General features: G+C 26.8%; 2 protein-coding genes and 1 long non-coding RNA gene across 4 annotated transcripts in view; 2 read left to right on the forward strand and 1 right to left on the reverse strand.

The window, feature by feature from the left end:
- The window catches only part of LOC112638535 (proto-oncogene tyrosine-protein kinase ROS-like), a 31,598-nt gene extending 21,723 nt beyond the window's left edge, over nt 1–9,875 (forward strand). Inside the window, exons 9-15 of one of the 2 annotated variants that reach the window (XM_025410471.1) lie at nt 2,425–2,757; nt 2,960–3,262; nt 3,486–4,924; nt 6,125–6,241; nt 8,270–8,490; nt 8,745–9,218; nt 9,453–9,875. In XM_025410471.1, the coding sequence (XP_025266256.1) occupies nt 2,425–2,757; nt 2,960–3,262; nt 3,486–4,924; nt 6,125–6,241; nt 8,270–8,490; nt 8,745–9,218; nt 9,453–9,800 (3,235 nt within the window). In that variant the 3' untranslated portion in view covers nt 9,801–9,875. The remainder of the gene's footprint in view (nt 1–2,424; nt 2,758–2,959; nt 3,263–3,485; nt 4,925–6,124; nt 6,242–8,269; nt 8,491–8,744; nt 9,219–9,452) is intronic. The other variant, XM_025410472.1, reaches the window with a different exon arrangement.
- A 3,280-nt stretch (nt 9,876–13,155) lies between these two features.
- LOC105259110 lies at nt 13,156–14,533 on the reverse strand. Its single transcript, XR_889792.3, has 4 exons — nt 14,231–14,533; nt 13,937–14,032; nt 13,668–13,866; nt 13,156–13,505 (listed from the first exon to the last, which is right to left on the reverse strand). It is a non-coding gene; the product is annotated as an uncharacterized LOC105259110 (long non-coding RNA).
- Nucleotides 14,534–15,068: 535 nt separating this feature from the next.
- Nucleotides 15,069–19,984, forward strand: LOC112638539 (geranylgeranyl pyrophosphate synthase-like). Its single transcript, XM_025410477.1, has 7 exons — nt 15,069–15,287; nt 15,406–15,560; nt 18,074–18,218; nt 18,632–18,752; nt 19,012–19,151; nt 19,237–19,336; nt 19,522–19,984. Exons 1-7 carry the CDS (start codon nt 15,225–15,227, stop codon nt 19,728–19,730), a joined length of 933 nt encoding a protein of 310 aa, XP_025266262.1. The 5' UTR covers nt 15,069–15,224; the 3' UTR covers nt 19,731–19,984.
- Nucleotides 19,985–21,129: the final 1,145 nt, after the last annotated feature.

The following is a 21,129-nucleotide window of genomic DNA, read 5'->3' on the forward strand; positions in this document are numbered from 1 at the left end:
ACGCAGGTAGGAGATATTTTTCGCTTGATTAAGAAACAATTGCATGTTATTGTAGCTAATAGTGTGACTAAAAATGAATGAATAAATTATATATTCTATTTATATAATAAGATAAGATAAAATAAAACAATTCAATATAAAAATAAAAAATATATATGATGTTGTAAAAAACAGATGGATAAAGTTTCGAAATTTTGTTTACAAATGAATGTTATATAGTATATTGAATTTAATTAAAACGATATTTTAAAATTTGACTATGTATTTTCTCTCTTTCTCTTTCTCTCTCTCTCTCTCTCTCTCTCTCTCTATATATATATATATATATATATATATATATATGTATAATTATATATATAATTATTATTTCCAGAAATAACAATTTTTAATTTTAATGAAGTTTTCTGTCTACCATCTGCTACATTAATATATACATACAATGACATTTCAATAAATTTTTATGTTATTTTTCTTCAATTTCTAAAATTTTTTTATCTTTCTAGATATTTATGATATTTATAATATTTATTGATATATGTAGTAAGATTTATACTAATGTAGATTTTATTCTAAGAAATTAATTTAGAAAGTTAGCACTTAGTCACTTCTTTGTATTAAGAGTAATTATATAAAATAAAACAGAACAGAGCTAAATATTGAGATAGAAAATATGTCTAATAAAAAAATCGTTCATCAAACATTCTTCAAACTGTATCTATTAACGTTAATATTTCGATCGACAATACATTCAATAACAATTGCTAGAATTTATATTAATTTTCATTGTACATACATTCATATACAATTACATGCACATATTCATATCGAGGCATTATATCGGTTCATACTATCGGTTTATATTATCATTTTCAGGATTTGATTGTTAAAAATATAACGACACTCGAGAAAAAAATTAATAAGGATATAAATAAAAGAATATATATAATTTCTATGACTAATATTTAATAACTGTAAAAGAAACAATTTTTTTAACCTTTTTATGCTTGAAGTACAAATATTAATAGAACTTTAGTAATATCGGCAAATTTTTGAAAAAAATTTAATTTACGTAAAATTGAGAAGAGTTAACTAACCTATCATGAGAAAGAATCAAATCGTTAGATAAAATTGTTTTAATAATTGCAAAGAACTACACTTTCGCTTCCACTACTTGCTAAAAGCTGTTATGATTCGTCATTGACTCTTGTTAACCTATATTGATTGATTTTCTTTTTGATATGATAAGTTATAAATAGAGTTTACAATATGAATAAAACTACATCGCATTGAATATATATCATTTAGGAATGGTTTATATCAAACCTGTATTATTATATTATTATTACCTATATTATTATACAAAAAACGAATGGTAATTTTTGGTTTAATTTTATAATTTATATAATTTATCATTAAAAGCGCCCCCCAGAAACAACCGTTTCAACGATATTCATTTTATAATTCTTTTCGTATGTTACACTTCATGAAGAATATTTCAATGTCCGAGAAAAATAATTATCATAATTCATCACTAAATTTCAAATCTGACCGGAGTCATTCTGATAGTACTGTGGGAAATGATCGAAAAGTCGATGAAGTTACACTTGCAAATATTTCTATCATCCCAGAATCTATCGGTAAGTTACAAAAAATGCATCAAACATTAATAACATAATCTATGACGAAAAAGTGTAAATACAATTTAAATTTAAGAGAGAGTGGGAATAAATTTAAAAATACCTTCCAGCAGTGAAAAAAAATATAAATTCTATTTTGTAGAAAAAAGAAATAAAAAGGCATAATATAAACATAACATTGTACATAAAAATTGTCATGATTTAAGGTAAAGTCAATTTGATTAACTTGCGCTACTTGGTTTTAAAACAATCACAAATATTATACTCCTGATTTCTTAAACTGTAGAAATTTTTCGAAAAGTACTTGTCATTTTATTGAAAGTTATTTATTCGTTTTTGTTATGTATTAACAATTACTTTTCTAAGTCTTAAATGACGCAAAAATTTTTTATATTATTTTATTTTTTAAAGATCAATACTGTATTAATTTTCATATTTTGTAATTTAGATTTATTTTTCCTCTTTCCTTTATTTTCACATTAAATTGTTCTTTATGATTTACTGAGATATCCACATAATTATTAATATAATTATGTTAATATGTACAATCTACTCTAGAAAACAATTTGGACAAGCCAACATCTCTCAGAGCATTTGTACAATTCGACAGTCAATTCACAGAAAAAGTAAACATTTTTGTGACATTGAGGTAAAGAATCTAAATTATCAGTTTGTATTTTTTCATTTTTCTCTCTTTTCTTAAATTCAACGACATAAATATATCAAAATGTTAATTCTGTTATAATTTTACTAAATATAAAAAGACTGAAATGTTATTCTTTTATAGATGGAACCAACCTAACTTTACCGATGAAATAATACAAGGGTATACGGTGCATTGTTTTTTCATCGAGGATTTAAAAGATATTCAATTCTGTGAGGATAAAAATATCACCACTACAGAATTGGAGCACACGGTTCACAATCTAACATTTAACACGACATATTATTTTCGAGTACGTGCGCATACTAAAATTGTTGCTGGACCTTACACGGATTTTATCAATGTGTCGACTACACATGAAAATCCAATACCTAAATTATTATTCACAACGAATCAAGATATTCAAATATGGGACGTGGATTTAAACATCATTACTAATTTAGTAATGATGTCACAGTACGTATACTGATAAAAAAAATAGTTAGAATTATGAAATTATATTTGACACTATAAAGTTAAACTTATTATTACTACGCACAAGTTTATTATTAACATTATACCACAAGTTTATTATCAACATTAGTAGTAATAATTATAAAATTAGAAATCTTAACTATAATTTTTTTAATATACTATTATAGTTGGCTCCTTTTTTTAGATCAAAATTAATAGATGTCGCTTATTCGATACAAGAATATAGAATTTATTGGATAACCGAAAGAGACCTAATGACATTTAAAATTAATGAAAATAATATCACAAAAATAGCTAGCTTTGATCATGTTCTACATGATCTCTGCATTGACTGGGTAGCAAGAAATCTATATTTGACATATCAAGAATCAAACTACTCTTACATTGTAAAGTTCGACATAACAATGTGGGAAAATGGCATAATTAAATTTGATATTTTGAAAAAAATCTTTGCTATTGACTATTTAAATGTATTACCGTCTATCGGGTACGTCTACTACCGTTCACCTGAAAAAACAATTTTAAAGATTTATGCAAATTTGAAATTTTTTTACAATACGTATTTTACATAGTTTTATAATTAAGATCATAAGTAAAAAGACATAATAAGTTATTATATAATTATAAGAATTTCGAATTTTTACCACATATAAGTTTCTGTTTTTGTTAAAATAATGTTCTATAATGAGTAAAATAATTATATTTTTCAGAATTTTATATCACATATCATACAATCGGAAGAATCGAGAATATGATATGATGAAATATCATCTCGATGGAAAAAACGAACAAATTATTCAGATAAATGCATCGTTTTGCCTATTTCAAGATATAGATTTTTTTCATGATATGATAATTGATAACATGAATAATGAGGAGCCATTAATTTACTGGTTAAGTGAAAATTACACAACTGTAACAGACATTAACGTTTCTATGTGCAATAGGATTTTATACAAGAAAAACGTAGATGATAACATCAATTTCAAATCTATGACGATTGATAAAACAAACATTTACATTTTAGCAATTGATTCGCTCCAATATATTCTCTACGTTTTGAAAAAGAAATACGCAAGTCTCAAGAGCGTCCCAAATGCATACAAATATGTTAAAAAGATACCAATAAGCTCAGATAAAAATGGGTTTTATAAAATTTACGCTTTTGATAAATCTTCACAATCATATCCTCCAATGAGATGTCTGACACCTGACGAAAAAGTTTATAATTTTGAGAATGTGACTGCAACGGCAAACAGCATCATTGTAAATTTACCGGAGCCGGTTGTAAAGAGTGGATGCAAAAAATATAATTTACCAACTACTATATATACTATCTTTGTAAGCCATTGTTTAGACAACCTCAACAAGTCTGAAGAATTCAATGTGCAGACGTTCGAGAGATATTACGAGTTTCAAAAATTAACACCATTTACAGAGTACAAGTTGAAGTTTACTTTAAGCAATTTTTACTTTGACCAATTATCAATAAATCCATTCGATTCGAACGTGATACGAATAAAAACTAATTTGTACGAGCTTAATGTACCAGAAAACATAAGTGTTTTAGCTTTGACGCCTACTATAGCAGTAGTTCATTGGATGCCACCCAAGAAATTGAACTGCGTGGTTGTGACCTACGAAGTGCATTGGAAGTTAGTGAACGACACGCAACAAGAGAATAAACAATTTATCAATGTGCCGAAACGTATGGCAGACGGCAGATTTTTCACAAAGATTAACTTGTCGCTACCAGTACAAGATTACTTGATATACGTGCGTGTGTATCCAAGTAATTTCAGCGATTTCTACAACGAGAGTTTAAGCAAGATCAATTACATATACTCAGAACCAAATAATATTACTTTGAGCGGGGTCAACACAAATAGCATGAACATTTCATGGCTCTCAAACATCAATCTGATGATCTCTTCTGCACTAGAGTACAAAAACGTTTCAACAGAAAAGTGGCAAACAACGAATGATATCAGAATGAATTATAATAAAGAAGTAATATACCATATCAGAAATTTACAATCGGGAACTTTATATAAGTTTCGTTTGATATTGAGATATTTGGAATATGAGGAAATTTTTATATGGCCGGCTGATGAAAGATTTATTTTTTCAACATATGATAGCAAACGTGGTAAGTAAATAAAGATATCCATAATGCACAATAAAGTTGCCGATATATCAAAGTATAATTTCAATGAAACATTGCAATATTGTAAATCGATTGCAAAACTCTGCTGAATCATTGTTATAAGATCAAAATGAAGTTAAGATGTCCGCTTTTTGCAATGAAATATTGGAGCAACATTGTATTGTAATATATTTAAAAGAATGTAATGTTATTGCAACCATCTAATAATATTACGTATAAAATATTTTTGTCTTTGATATATGAATATCTTGGAAACTTTATAATTAAATTAACAAGTTTGATATAAATAGAAACTTTATATAAATAGAAGCTTGCAATGACTTCATATCTGATACTTTGTTGCAAAATTATATTTAAACATAATTTTATAACATAAAATATTATATTTTCAAAGTTACTTTACATTCTTACTTATCACTTTTTACGAATCACTTTTTTTATTGAAAATGTCGTATATATTCATATAATGAGGTACAAACATTAATTAGAATTAATTATACATTTATTTCTAATCATACTTTTATTTAAAAATTTTAAGAATTTGTTACAATCACATATATATTTACATGAGAAAAACACAAAAATGCATTGAAAAATAAAATGATAAATATAAAAGTATCTATTCTTAATATATAATAAATAAATCTTAATATAATAAAAAAATATTGGATTCGTACATAAAGTGAAAATATATCATAAAATATATTTTAACATTGACATAAATTGTTATCAATATTTTAATAAAAGAATAGCAATGCTTATTTTTAGCTTAGAATTATATTTACTCGACTGATATTATTTCTGTGTCATTAATTCGTTTGACTTCTGCAAAAAAGTAAAATTTATCGCATATAAATATAAAAATATATATTATTACATTATTTTTATAGATAAATTAAAGAGTGTTACAGTTTTTCAATGGTTTCAAAATATCAATATTATATTGCTAATATCCAATTCATACTTTGTTAATTTATATTTCTACAATGTTTGCGTAATGTTGCATCGCAATTTGTAATATTGTAATATTGTTGCAAAGTAGTTGTAACATTCTATGCTGCATGAGATATTATAATATTATGCGATGATATTTTTAGATATGAATAGGCCTATAATTTAAAAAATTAAATATTTATAATAAAGTTGTAAGTAAAATTAAATTTATATTTTTACGTAATATAGATGATATTTCGAACACTCCCGGAATATTAGCTACAAAATATTACCTACCATTGATGTTGACTTCTATTTTTATAGTTACTATAGTTGTTATAGTTACTATAATCTGGCTTTATCGGTGTAAGTATATTTGATATACGTATCGCCTTGAATTGTAGTCATTTATCTATATATGTATATATATATATATATATATATATATATATATATATACATATACACGGTGGGCCATTTTAATCGATGCACTCAAATATTTCGGAAAATAATGAAAAATCAAAAAAATGTTTCAGATAAAAGTTGTATGGCTTGAAGGGGGCCATCATATAGTGGCAATGATTTGATCTTGGAGAGTCATTTGAAGATGACGTAAAGGTAACCTTCAATTTCTTAAATAGAACTCCCTATTTTTTATTACATATTCATGTAGCTTATCTCGAGAGCTTTCCAAAACACTATAATAAAGTATTTCTTCATTGAGTACTTTTCGAGTTATGAGGCTTGAAATCATTTCTTAATTTTGTATAAACCGTAAAATATCTAGTAAAATATTCATTTTTCGATTATCTTGCTTTAATACTTTTATGTACAAAATAATGAGAGGAATCAATTGGTGTAAAAAAAACACATAGTTGTTTCAAAGAAAAAATATGTAATTGTTAATTGCAAATTACATATTTTTTCTTTGAAACAACTATGTGTTTTTTTTACACCAATTGATTCCTCTCATTATTTTGTACATAAAAGTATTAAAGCAAGATAATCGAAAAATGAATATTTTACTAGATATTTTACGGTTTATGCAAAATTAAGAAATGATTTCAAGCCTCATAACTCGAAAAGTACTCAATGAAGAAATACTTTATTATAGTGTTTTGGAAAGCTCTCGAGATAAGCTATACGAATATGTAATAAAAAATAGGGAGTTCTATTTAAGAAATTGAAGGTTACCTTTACGTCATCTTCAAATGACTCTCCAAGGTCAAATCATTGCCACTATCTGATGGCCCCCTTCAAGCCATACAACTTTTATCTGAAACATTTTTTTGATTTTTCATTATTTTCCGAAATATTTGAATGCATCGATTAAAATGGCCCACCGTGTATATACAGGATGGCCCACATAACTCTTAACAGCTCAATATCTCAAAAACTATGCCATCGATTTTAAAGTTCTTGATCTTAAATTGCATGGATCTAAAGGGTCTTTTTAACTATATAAACTTGAAGTGGCCCCCCTTCCCCTTTAAGGGGGGACGAGGGTAACTTTATAATTTTAAATGGAACTCCCTATAAAACGTTACATATTTAAATTCTACAGGAAAAAAACAAGTAAATTTTGGCTGAAACATTTTTTTGTCAGATATTTCCATGATGAGATATAACAGTTTGAAGTTTCGATTTGTAGGTACTTACTTGAAGCGCTCGGAAATAGCGTTGTTAAATTATACGCGCTTGAGTTCTTTGCTTATTCGTGAAGAAATAAAATGTTCTTTAAATTAAATGTTCAAAATGTCCACGGACTTGTAAACATTTATTTACTCGAAACATCAAAGTTGTTCTAACATTTGTTAATATTTCGGAAGTCACTGAAGCGCAAGCGTCACGTATTCTTTGTTTCATATTCTCTAAGGATTATAAGATGGTGTTATTAATTTTACTTTGAAAAGTCGTTTGAAAGTCATATGAAGGTCACCTTCAATTTTTTAAATGGAATCCCTATTTTTTATTACTTATTCTTGTAGATTATTTCAAGAGCTTTCCAAAATACTAGAATAAAATATTTCTTCAGTGAGTATTTTTCAAGTTACGAGGCTTGAAATAAGTTCTTAATTTTACATAAACCATAAAATATCTAGTAAAATATTCATATAGAAAACAATAGAGGCCCTTCCTTCTTAATTTGAGCCGATCTACTTCCTTACTTCGTTAAGATCAAAAATTCCCTGCCACCTTATATATATATATATATATATATATATATATATATATATAAAATTTATACATACATGTATATCTGATGCATTATAATACCTAGAGATTTACAAAAATAGTAATTTACTTACATAAAAGTAAACGAATAAATTTACTAAAAAACGAAAAATTCTATAATACATATTATTACATAATTAAGTTAAAATTTTTTAACAGTGTATCGTCAACGCAAAAGTAATTATGAACTATTATTGCCTTCAACAACAACCGATATAGAATTAGACGATATAGAATTAGAGATTCTACAAGAAGTACCTGAATTCAGTACCATTTATAGTCCTATGTTACATTATAATCCGGATGAATGTGAGATAACTAAAATCGCACGTAAACAAATTACATTTACAAAACTTATTGGTAGCGGCACATTCGGAAAGGTAAAAATTAATCTTTCAAGCAATGTTTCAAATTAATTTCTGGTTCAACAGATGTATTTTCTAATAAAGATATTATATAAATTTTTATAGTAGATTATAAGTAATATAAAATTTAAATGAGACAACAAATATGCACTTTATTATATATTTTTCGTTAAATTATTTAATATAAAGTGAAATATAATATTACTTGACATTAAACTATACATTTTCTAATAAAGTACGTATGTAAATTTGTGTGAAATATATCGCAGGTGTATCAAGGAAAAGTGAAAAACTTAGAAAGTTCGGGCACAGAGATATCCGTTGCAATAAAAACGCTTCGGAAAGATGCTTCTTCCCATGAGAAAAAGAGATTGTTAAAGGAAGCCGAGCTTATGAATCGTTTTAGACACAAACATATATTAAGATTGTTGGGCGTTTGTTTGGATGGAATTTCTCCGTTTCTAGTGTTCGAATTAATGGAAACTGGTGATTTGTCAAAATATTTGAGAGATTGTCGAAATTTGGAAGCGTCAGATTCGCACGCTTTGCGTTTGCAAGATTTGGTCGCCATGTGCGAAGATGTTGCGCGAGGTTGTTGCTACTTGGAAGAATTGCGTTTCGTACATAAAGATCTAGCGTGCCGCAATTGTTTAGTATCTTCGAGAAATCATGAGAATTGTATTATCAAAATTGGAGATTTTGGATTAGCTAGAGATATCTATAAGGATGATTATTATCGCATGGTAAATACAATTATTAAAAAAAATTAAAAAATGAATTCATTTGAAAATACTATCCATTTTTTTATCATAATAGTATCGTGCATTGTTTCTTCAAGTAATATGGAATATAAATAGCTTTTATTTATATATAGCAAGAGATAACGTTTTTCTTTTTGCACATATTGTAAAAATGAACAACTTGAACCAGAAAATTAAATGTTTGAATGTTTTAATTTTGTTAAAATCATGTTTTAGAGAGGAGAAGATTTGCTTCCTGTTCGCTGGATGGCACCCGAATCTTTGATGATCAGAACATTTACTTCTCAAAGCGATGTTTGGTCATTTGGTGTTTTAATGTGGGAAATTACATCGTTGGGTGAGCAACCTTATAGTGCTAAGACTAATGAAGAAGTGATAAATTATGTACGTGCTGGAGGCAAGTTGCTGATGACTCTTAACTGTCCATCAGCATTATACCAGTTGATGCTACGTTGCTGGTGTGCAGCGGATGCTAGACCAAATTTCGAATTTTGTCTGAACAATATTATAGCATTAAGAGAGAACATAGAAGATGCCTTACTGAGTCCAGTCGATACTATTTAGCTGATATTATAATTAAATTAATGTTTATTTTCCTAATGATCCAATAAATCTTACTGTAGGAAAAATATTTCTAGATAATTGATTCTGTCTGTTCTGAATTTAAATTTTAGAAAGAAATTTAAATTTTAGAAAGAAATTTAAATTTTAAAAAGAAATTTAAATTTTAGAAAAAAATTTTATTAGAAAATCATATTAAAAGATAAAGAAATAATGTAAGATAAAATTATGATATATAAGATTAATAATATAAGATTAGAAGATGAAGAAATATGATAATTTTTAAATCTATATATAACATCTGTACATCATATAAAATTTGTATAAAAACTTTTTTTAAAGTTTATATTTTTAATTTGAATAAAATGATAAGAAAGCATAATTGAGCTTTTTTTTTAGCTATATATACATATATATATATTTATTTATTTTTTTAATATTATATTTGCTGAAATCATGTTACATACTAGAAAAGAGAAAGTCTGTTTCTTATTAAAATATTTATGGAACATTTAATTATATATTTTGAGATTTATAACTTTATATTTATTCGAACACATACTTTTCTTCACTTTCTTTTTAGATTTTTCGTTTGTATATAATTATAAAAAATTTTTCTGTTTGTAGAGATGTTTTGAAAGATAATATTTATAAGAATATTATATTATATATTTTAAAATATTTTACTCTAATATAATAGAATTTAATTTAATTTGTAATATTATAATCTTAAATATTTTAGAACAGTGTCATTCTTTTTAATAATAATATATAATTCTTTTAATAATAACTTATCTCTATTACCTTTGTAATTTGTTCGTAGGAACCTTTAATCTATAAATGATTTTGCAATGTCCATTCAATATATTCATCAGATAAATGCCACAGGAAGAGAGCAGGATATCGTATTAAATTTCCATTTATAATTTATATATTTATTACATTCTAGTTTACGATTGAAATATATCATCATGCTGTGTGTTATCAAAAAAAAAACAAACCAAATTTCAATTGCAGACAAGAAAATAAAAATAACATTTGTTATTTTCATTCATTGATTATAAAATGTATTAATTATTAACTTAATATGTTATTAAGACAATTACAATTTACAATTACGTATTATTTTTGACTTATAATTAAGTGTTATTTATTGATATAAAATGTAATATACAATATTACTTGGAATTGCCAATAATTGTCATCAAATTTATACGGTGAATGATATTTGTGATATTTTACTGTGAAAATATTTAACGAATAATTTAGCACGCGCGATATCTTTCTTATATAAAAGTATTCTCCATTATCCCAGTCTTTGTATTACTGAAAATAATAAAAAGATATTCATTATATATATATATATATATATATATATATATATATATATATATAGGTATACATAATTATTTAGATAATTTATTGATTTTCGAACGTTTTGTATATATTCTATTATAGTTTTTGTACAATGTTAATTAATTATTTCATGATTTAATGATCACTCATTTTGGAAGCAGGTTGGAAGCAGGTTGAAAGCATCATCACATTTTTTAACGCATCTTTTCGAAACGTTGCGCGATTTCGAAACCGAGATCTATTATATTACATATTTCCTATTAATTAATAATGCTAATTAAAACTCTATTAACGATTGAAACTTAAATAAAATGAAAGAATGCAACTCAGACTGTATGAAAACTGTAATAGAATATACAAAATGTTCAAAAATCAATAATTAAGTATCTAAATAATTATATCATTGTGAAACATTTTGTAAAATATTAAGATATTTACATAAAAATATAAATTAATCTAAAGTCTGAACAATAGTCTTTCATTTTACAGAGAGTTTCAATCATTACCAGTACACATTAAATAATTTTCTTATGATTTTTTTTATTTTTTTATTATCGCTCGGAGGCGAAGGCTGAAAACGTGTAGTAAAACGAATCGAATAAAAAAACGAAATCAAAAAATTAACGGAAAGCCTTTTGTTTTTTTATGGAATTAATAAATTGATGCATTCATACACACTCTCTATAAAAATGAATTAGTATATTATCACTGAAAACAGTAGACAGAGTCACTGATACAACAGTTATAAGTTATTATAGCACTGTAAATCAATAATATTTTACTGGAAGAATTAGTAATGTTGACTGTTTTAATCAGTAATATTAATTTATCTACCACGTGTAAAATTAAAAATTTTATTTATAGTTACATGCGGATTAGAACAAGAATGTTAAATAGATGATAATTTATATTATATCTTTAAAATATGATGACGAACTAGCGATTACTGATTTGACAGTGAAATTTTACTTCCACTGATTATAATTAGTAAGTTATAAGATAAAGTAATAAAAAAGAAGCGTTTCTACTGAGAGATCAATGAAATACTGATTCTTAGTGATTTTATCCATATATTTATAAATAGAAATTAATATAGTTTTCGTAATAATTATATATTATATATATATATATATATATATATATATATGTTTATATGTATGTATGTGTATGTATATGTATGTATATGTGTATATATAATTTGAAATTAATAAAAATTAATTTTTATTTTGTCTCAAAAACGTGAAAAATACGTTTCCTGAACTATGGTTTTAAAAGCGTTTCTATAAAAACGTTTCTTATTAATGTTTTACGATTAAAAAATATTGGATACATTAAGAAACATATATATAAAATATGTATAAAACGAATGTGTGCTACTTAGAGCATCATAGCATATCTTAAAGTTATTTATTGACGACAGCCATGTGTCATAAATTGTTTCGTTATCTATTGACAATGCGTAATTAAAGGTTAATTGTCCATTTAGACCGAATTTACTGCCAGTGCTGGAAATCTATAATATATGTGACGTAAACTATAGATTTTTATTTTTAGTTTATTGACGTAAACTATAGATTCTTTTGCGCGATCTTATGTTGCAAGAATGGTAAAAGAAACATTATTGGAGCTTGAATGCGAAGTTCTCCCGCACCCGCCTATTCACCAGACTTGGTCTCATCGGATTATCATCTTTTCCTCAATGCAACACGTACTCGACAATACATACTTCTTCAAATACGAAGAAATCCAAAAATGTATCAATCAATGGATTGCTTAGAAAAACAAATCGTTCGCGGAATGCAACTTTTGCAAAAAAGATGAAAAAAATCATAGAAAACAAAGGATTATACTTTGATTAATATATTAATCCATTTTCTTATTGAAATAAATGCATTTTTCAAGTAAAAAAACGACGGGAACTTAGTTATACATCTTATATATATATATATATATATATATATATATATATATATATATATATGTCACGCGGCATGTTCCAGGACGTCCTTTTATTTTTGCATTTAAAAGTCATGTGTGCAATGTATATGTGCGCAATAATGTCATGTGTGCAATCGTACTTTCGTTTCCTTATATTTTTCATGTGTGCAATAATACATGTAGGCAATCAGGAATTTTGGCAATCGGTAATATAGGCAAACGGGTCCCTCTTAATGTTTTTTAATAAAATCATCTTTTAGTCATCATATGTAGATAAGACTAAAATGTCACTCAGTTCAAGTAAGAAACCAGTTCTAGCAATCTTTCCACCGATTTAACGATGTTAATAACAGATGTTTATGACAAAAATATATTCAGTTTCAGTTTAGGAATACTTTTAGACAACTTGCTGCTCTGTGAAATATTACAAAAATAATATTTCTTAATGAAAATTATGCGAAATAATCATAACAATCTAAATATATATATTATAAAGAAATAAAAATGTGTGCAATTGGAATAAAAAAAACATTATGATATAACAAAAAATTATGATATAACAAAATGCAAACTTACATATTGCTCGAGTTGTGAAGCATGATTACTATTTCTTCGATTGCTTTTATTCTGTCAGGCGATATTTTTAGCCAGTAATTAAAAGTCTAAATTAATTATCGTTATCTGCATTCCAGGAACTAGAAGATTGTATCTGATCGGTTCTAATAGTTTTTACAATAAATCATAATTTTCTTAATCCTTTATGTCACTATAATCTCTGTAATCATCATAGATAAATAAAATATCTAAGAAAAAAAGAAAAATTAGAATGAAAGATAAATTCTTACCTCATCTTCTTGTTGCCGCTCAGAAAATAATAAAACGAGTTGTTATTTGTATTCGTCATGTTTTTCAATTCTCAGCGATATCTTTTTCTCGCAAAACTGTAAGAATTTAAGGAAAAAATTATTTTTATATATGATCTAACGAGAAATGACTCGATAGAAATAGGATAATAGGGCCGGTTCTCTGGTTTTACGACATAAAACATTCAACACGTGCGTCCCCCACCCCACAACCACCGCGCCGAAATCCGGCGTGACGTCATATTTCCGCTCCACTGAGATCCCCTCGCACCTCACCTTCCCTGAGAGGACCACCTTGGAATCTGGACACGATTTTGATTGGTTGAAACCCGACATCTTACATAGCGAAACGTATGTTCGAAAAAGAGAGATTGCTGAGATGTTTTTTATTAAGAGATCTGATAATCTCATCAACTTACAGACAGACACAGATAATCTAAATAATATTTATGACAAAATAATAAAGGTCACTTAGTTATGTTTTTCCCTCGAGATTCGTTTAGTTTTTCGAAATCTCACATGGACGCATCAGTCTCTCTCATTTTTTTGAATTTAATTATATAACGTTTTTTATTTGTGACTCGTCATGGTTTTTACAAGCGCTATATTTGTCTCTTGATTATTATATTTCATCGGTAAATTTGGTTACTCTTTATTCTGCTTTGTGTTTTTTACGTATTCAAACCGTTAATTTAATGTATTTTTAATCCTTCCAGTATATACTTGATAAGGACCACAACCATATGGTCGAAACGTCGTATTAAATAAAGGAAATTTCTGGCTAGTTTGGTCGAATATAATTTTTTCAATAATCCTGTAAGAATTTAAATTATTCTTATACATGATCTAACGAGAAATGACTCGATAGAAGGATAATAGGGCCGGTTCTCTGGTTTTATGACATAAAACATTCAACATATACGTGCGTCCTCCACCCCGCAACCACCGCCGAAATCCGGCGTGACGTCATATTCCCACTCCACTGAGATCCCCTCGCACCTCACCTTCCCTGAGAGGACCAGAGTTAATATGCAATTTCATGGACGCTAAAAAGTAGCGTCGGTTGAATAAAGAAGTAACTACTTACTTCTTTGTTCAACCAATGGTTGACGCTACTTTTTAGCGTCAATAAAAAGGCTGCTTCAGAACCGGCGCTATCTTACTTTTATCGAGTCGTTTCTCGCTGGAACATATATAAAAATAATTTTCTCCTTAAATTCTTACAGTTTTGCGAGAGAAAGATATCGTTGCGTTTGTTTGATTGAAAAACATGACGAATACAAATAACAACTCGTTTTATTATTCTCTCAGCGGCAATAAACAAGAAGATGAGGTAAGAATTTATCTTTCATTCTAATTTTTCTCTTTCTCTTAGATATTTCATTTATCTATGATGACTACAAAGATTTTGGTGACATAAAAGATTAAGAAAATTATATGATTTATTGTAGAAACTGTTAGAACCGATCAGATACAATCTTCAAATTCCTGGAATGCAGATAACGACAAAATTAATCCAGACTTTTAATTACTGGCTAAAAATATCACCTGACAGATTAAAAGCAATCGAAGAAATAGTAATCATGCTTCACAACTCGGGCAATATGTAAGTTTATATTTTGCTACATCATAATCTTTCATGTTTTTTTATTCCAATATATATTAAATTCTTATGGTTGTTTAATATAATTTTTATTAAGAAATATTGTTTTTGTAATATTTCACACAACACCAAATCTAAAAGTACCTACTCTTGAAACTGGATATATTTTTGTCATAGATATCTTTTACTGATATTGTTAAGGCTCCTGAGTAGTCATCGCAGCTATATTGAAATCGTGACGTCGGACGCGAGAAATAACACGCTGAGAATTCTTGCGTGCCATTTTTAAATAAAAAGATATTTAAAAAAAATAACACTACAGATCGCTTTAGCACACTTGTAAAATATTTCGAAAACTAAGTTTTCCCTTGACAAGGGATTTAATTAACTGCCTTATAATGAGTATCGAAGTAAGCGAGAAAATGCATGATTTGATAACTGTTGAAAAAAGTGGAAAATGTTTCTTTACACTATATATTTCTTGCTAAACTTAGTTTTCGGAACAGTTTATGGGTTTCACAAACACGTTACACGTCACAGCAGTAGGATAAAGTGAATGATAATGAAATGGCACGCAAGAATTCTTAGTCATGTCATTAGGCTGTCAAAATGTCATTTTCTTTGTCGTTTTGCGTGTGTAGATGATGGATGAGTATGTGTGTAACTGTGTGTTATACACTGATTGATTTCTTATCAATTAGTAACATACTTCACTTATGTGGTAAATCTTATTCTTACCTCGTATTTTTTTTGTCGCCTCTGTCAACTCAGAATTTTACGGTGAATATTCAAGAATCTTAAGTCGATGGAAAAATGGCTACGAACCGTTTCATGACTTGAATTGAGTGACATTTTAGTCTTATCCATATGATGACTAAAAAATGACTTCATTCAAGGACATCTATATAGATTATCGATACTCGGCAATAGGAATACTTTAATACAAGAAATAAATGGACTATTATCATTTATGCATCTAATTTCAAATAATCTTAATATTCTATTTAATATTCTGAATCTCAACAAGAAATATACCTAGTGAAAACAATCTAATCAAAATGATGTCAAAATGTTATCAAATTGACAAAGAATATAATATCAAAAGGAATGATCAAAATAACGGCCAAAAAATGGCAATTCCACTACCTAACTGTCATTTTGATGTCTGTTTGATGTCAAAGTAAACAATTGGTGCACGTAACTAATCTCAATCATTACAATAAGCTATTAAATAAAGTACGATGTATAAAATGCAAAAATATATTATACAATTAATAATATTTACTTGCCATCCATGTTAACGGACTAGCGATTACTGGTTTTACAGTGAAATTTACTGATTTTACAATGAATTTTAATTTAACAATTGTTAAAGTCTGATCGAAAGTCATGTTATATAATAAATTTTAACAGATTTTTTATAGGATCGATGTACTATTATAATGACATTAATAATAAAATAATCGTCACTTCATGTCTAAAAAATGACGTCAAAATAATGTTATATCAAGACGTCAATATAAAGTCATGTAACAAATCAGTCATTTTGACGACATATGACCAAAAATGACCAGTTTGGAACTTCAAAATGATGTATACTTGTTACCTGAATAAATTTGGTCAAATTATCTTACCATAATATACTCATTTTCATGTCAATATGACATTGAATTTTTCTCATTAATATTATATATATAATTAATCACTTAAGGATGCTTTGTATGCACAATCCTAGCAAAAAGTAGCTGAAAATCAATATCGACGAATATATCCACTTTTAGTGTATTTTGAGTATGAGAAATTGCATGGAATATTACAATTTGATCTCAGCTACAGAGTGCGGAGATGTACTTTTTAATATCTATTGCGTTTCTACTGAAATATTCCGAATTTTATTAATCGAAATGATTAACTTTTGGCAAAGAATTTCGCCTTGTCACAGATACATGGCTAATTTCATTGAATTATATTTAATATCTTTTTAACCAGTTAGTACTTGTATAATATTATTTGATCAAATATTTCCTTTGTATCTAACACACTTTTCCAAATTTTAAACAGATTCTGAATATTATTCCCATATGTTTTTATCGTTTGAATCGACGTGATAATACGACGTAGTTTTCCATAAGAACACATGCTAATTCGGCATGCAAATTAAAATCCTTATAACTTGTGAACGCTTTAGAATCGATTTAAAAATTGTACTGAAGATTGTAAACATATGCAAGAACATTCTGATTGCCTCGGAGGACTCTTGATGCATCGTTGACCAAATAAGTGGTGAAAGTATTCGCGTGTACTACATGCTGGCTTTCGACTGGTCTTTCGTAAGAAATGGCATCGACGAGCACAACATAATTTTTACATTACATTTATTTCTATATTATTATTTCTATACTACGTGTATTTTATATTACATTTTTTTTTGTTTAAATGGATAAAATTAAATTTATATATCAAACGTGCAATTTTCTATACATTCTTAATATTATGATTTGTTTTATTTTTTACAGAGTTGATGACATTCAAGATAATTCCATTTTGAGGAAAGGTATACCTGTCACTCATTCTGTTTTTGGGATTGCTAGCTCACTAAGTGCTGCCGCTTATATATTGTTTATTGCTTTAGAACGAGTTATTAATTTACAACATCCTGCAGTAAGTAGCCATTATACTTCCAAAAAAAAGATAAAGTATACAGTATTTTAGTCGCATTATCTTTACAAAGCAAAATTGAAAATAACAGATCTTATTTTCTATTAGTTTTTAAATATTATCAAAATATGCAAAATTTAAATACTATCCTTGGATTATATGGCATTTATATATTTAAATAAATCGAAAAAAATTAAAGATTAATTTGTTATAGAAAAAATAAAAATTATTTCTACGAATTGACTGAAAAAAAAACATGCATAAATGTTTTATCGTTAAAAAAAACATTTTATGATATTTTAACATAATTAATATAAAGCATTAAATATAGTTAAAATTGTAAAAGATAAGCTTCATAATGCATGTTAGATAAAATTGTGTGTTGTATTATTGTACTAACTACATTTTCTTTTCAGGCACCAAAAGTATGTATAGAACAATTGTTGGAACTTCAAAGAGGTCAAGGAATAGAAATTTATTGGCGGGATAATTTCATTTGTCCAAGTGAGGAAGATTACAAGGCTATGGCAATAAAAAGTAAATGTTTATATTTGGGTGTGCATATATATTTCTTTGAAATAAAAAAATTACATATAAAAAATTATATATATATATATATATATATATATATATATATATATATACGTACTCAGCAAACTTCAAGTTATACATGTTATATAACTGTAACAATTATATTATTGATTGGGAAATTATAACTAATAATTATATTACTGTTTCTTAGTGTTTACTGGGTATACATATATACACATAATTGAAATATCTATTAATTTTACAGAGATTGGTTGTCTCTTTTTCTTGCCAATAAGATTAATGGATTTGTTCTCAACTTACGAAGAAGATTTATCGCCGCTATTAACTCTTTTGAGTTTATACTATCAAATACATGACGATTATTGTAATTTATGCCTCAGTGATGTGAGTAATAATATATATATTTGCAACATTATACGTACTTAAATAAACTGAAAAAATTGAATTATCAATATATTTTTTGTTATAGTATACCGAAAATAGTTACTGTGATGATTTGACTGAAGGAAAATTCAGCTTTCCAGTTATTCATGCGCTTAAAACCAATCCTGATGATAAGCAAATAATGAGTATCCTTTATTATATATTATTTGTTTATATTTTTTAATTAACACACTAGTAACACATTTACTAAAGAAATGTAACCAGCCCTACATTTCTCATCATACACATACACATATACAATTTTCAGATACTTTATAATTTTATGTATAATTTTATTATATATATGTTTCCTTAATAATGCCTGATAAAGATATTTTGAAACAACGAACAAAAGATATCGAAATAAAACGTCATTGCATTAACTTGTTAGAGAAATTTGGCTCTCTCAAGTATACAAGAAGCGTACTTGAAGAATTGGACTTGAAAGTAAGAGCTGAGATTGATCGCTTAGGAGGCAATCCGTTCCTAATAAAAATTCTGGATGAGTTGAAGAATTGGGATAGCAAAGAAGCGACCTAGGATCCTTTAACACGGACATTTTTATAAGAAAAAAAGTACAGAAATGTTCAAGCTTTAATTCGAGCTGTTATATCATTTGAATTGTTTCATCTCAGCATGATAATTTTTCACTGATTTATTGCTAATGAAAGATGTTAAAAAATTGTGCTACAATTTAGTGGGCCGTTTTTCTTGCATGTGATATAGATATGAGAATAATATGTGTATATCTAGTGGATATCTTTGATAGTTACTTAATGGATATGGATATATGGATGGTATATATATATATATATATATATATATATATATATATATAGATCTACTAGTTATCTATAGAAGACATAGATCTTATATAGCCATTTAGATATCTTTAGATCCAATTTTTTCTGTGTGGGTATTAAATTTATGTATTTGTTTATCATATAAAGTGTCTTCCTTAGTGCGTTAAAAATACTGACAGTACTGTTTTCGCAAAGTTGTTTTCAGCGTGCTGCAAGAGAATAATAATTATTACCATTTTAATGAAAATAGATCCTGAGGAGGTGCTAACTTCTGATTCCGCACATATTCTCGAGGTAATACAAATTCAGTAATACATATGGCGACTGGTCTTTTCTAAATTTTTTGTAACGTTTGAAAAAAAGAAGGAATATCATTAATAAATCTATAATTTTGTCATTAATAAATATATCATTTTATACGTCATTACATATTTTTACATTATTATTTATACTTTTATTTATTTATTATTATTTATATTTATTTATTTATTTATTTATTATATTTATTTATTATTATTATTATTTATTTATACTTTTAGTTATAATGATTAATTTTTCTATTTCAATATTTTTCACTCTTTTTTGTTGCTATAAAATTTATTACGCGTTATCAAGATTTAACTCTCTCTCCCTCTTCTCTCCCGCTCCTCTCTCAATCCATCTATTTATCCCTTTATCCATGTCTATGTCTACAATACTACATCAAATGTATTCCGATTTTCATTGCTGCCACAGTCTACAGACAATTTCGGAACTGTTGATTGCAGTAGCAGTACTGTGTACTGTCAATATATTTTCAGCGCATTTCGAAAAACATCCAATGTTACAACTATTATTATTACTCAAAGTTATTTGTTTTTGATAGCGAAATAGAATAAGGGATTGGGTGAAACAAATAATATACGACATATGATACTAATATGAAAGACTAATATATGAATTAAAAATAAAATAATATATAAAAAAATAATACGACGATAACTAATATAGCAAAACAATTGTAATAAAAAATGCAATTAATAAATGCAAAATAAAATTTCTTGATAGGAAACTTCTTGAAACTTCTTGAAACTTCTTGAAACTTCTTGAAACTCCATGAAACTTCTTGAAACTTTTTGATCAAAGGAAAAGGCTTG

This window comes from Camponotus floridanus, unplaced genomic scaffold, assembly GCF_003227725.1.
Source record: "Camponotus floridanus strain SB8 unplaced genomic scaffold, Cflo_v7.5 scaffold32, whole genome shotgun sequence".
Classification (NCBI taxonomy): Eukaryota; Metazoa; Arthropoda; class Insecta; order Hymenoptera; family Formicidae; genus Camponotus; species Camponotus floridanus.

Excerpts from the sequence above, each read along its gene's own strand:
- LOC112638539 (XM_025410477.1), top strand. The coding sequence starts at position 15,225 with ATGACGAATACAAATAACAACTCGTTTTATTATTCTCTCAGCGGCAAT. Across the intron at positions 15,561-18,073 it reads CTTCACAACTCGGGCAATAT|AGTTGATGACATTCAAGATA; the intron begins GTAAGTTTATAT and ends TATTTTTTACAG. Across the intron at positions 18,219-18,631 it reads TTAATTTACAACATCCTGCA|GCACCAAAAGTATGTATAGA; the intron begins GTAAGTAGCCAT and ends TTTTCTTTTCAG.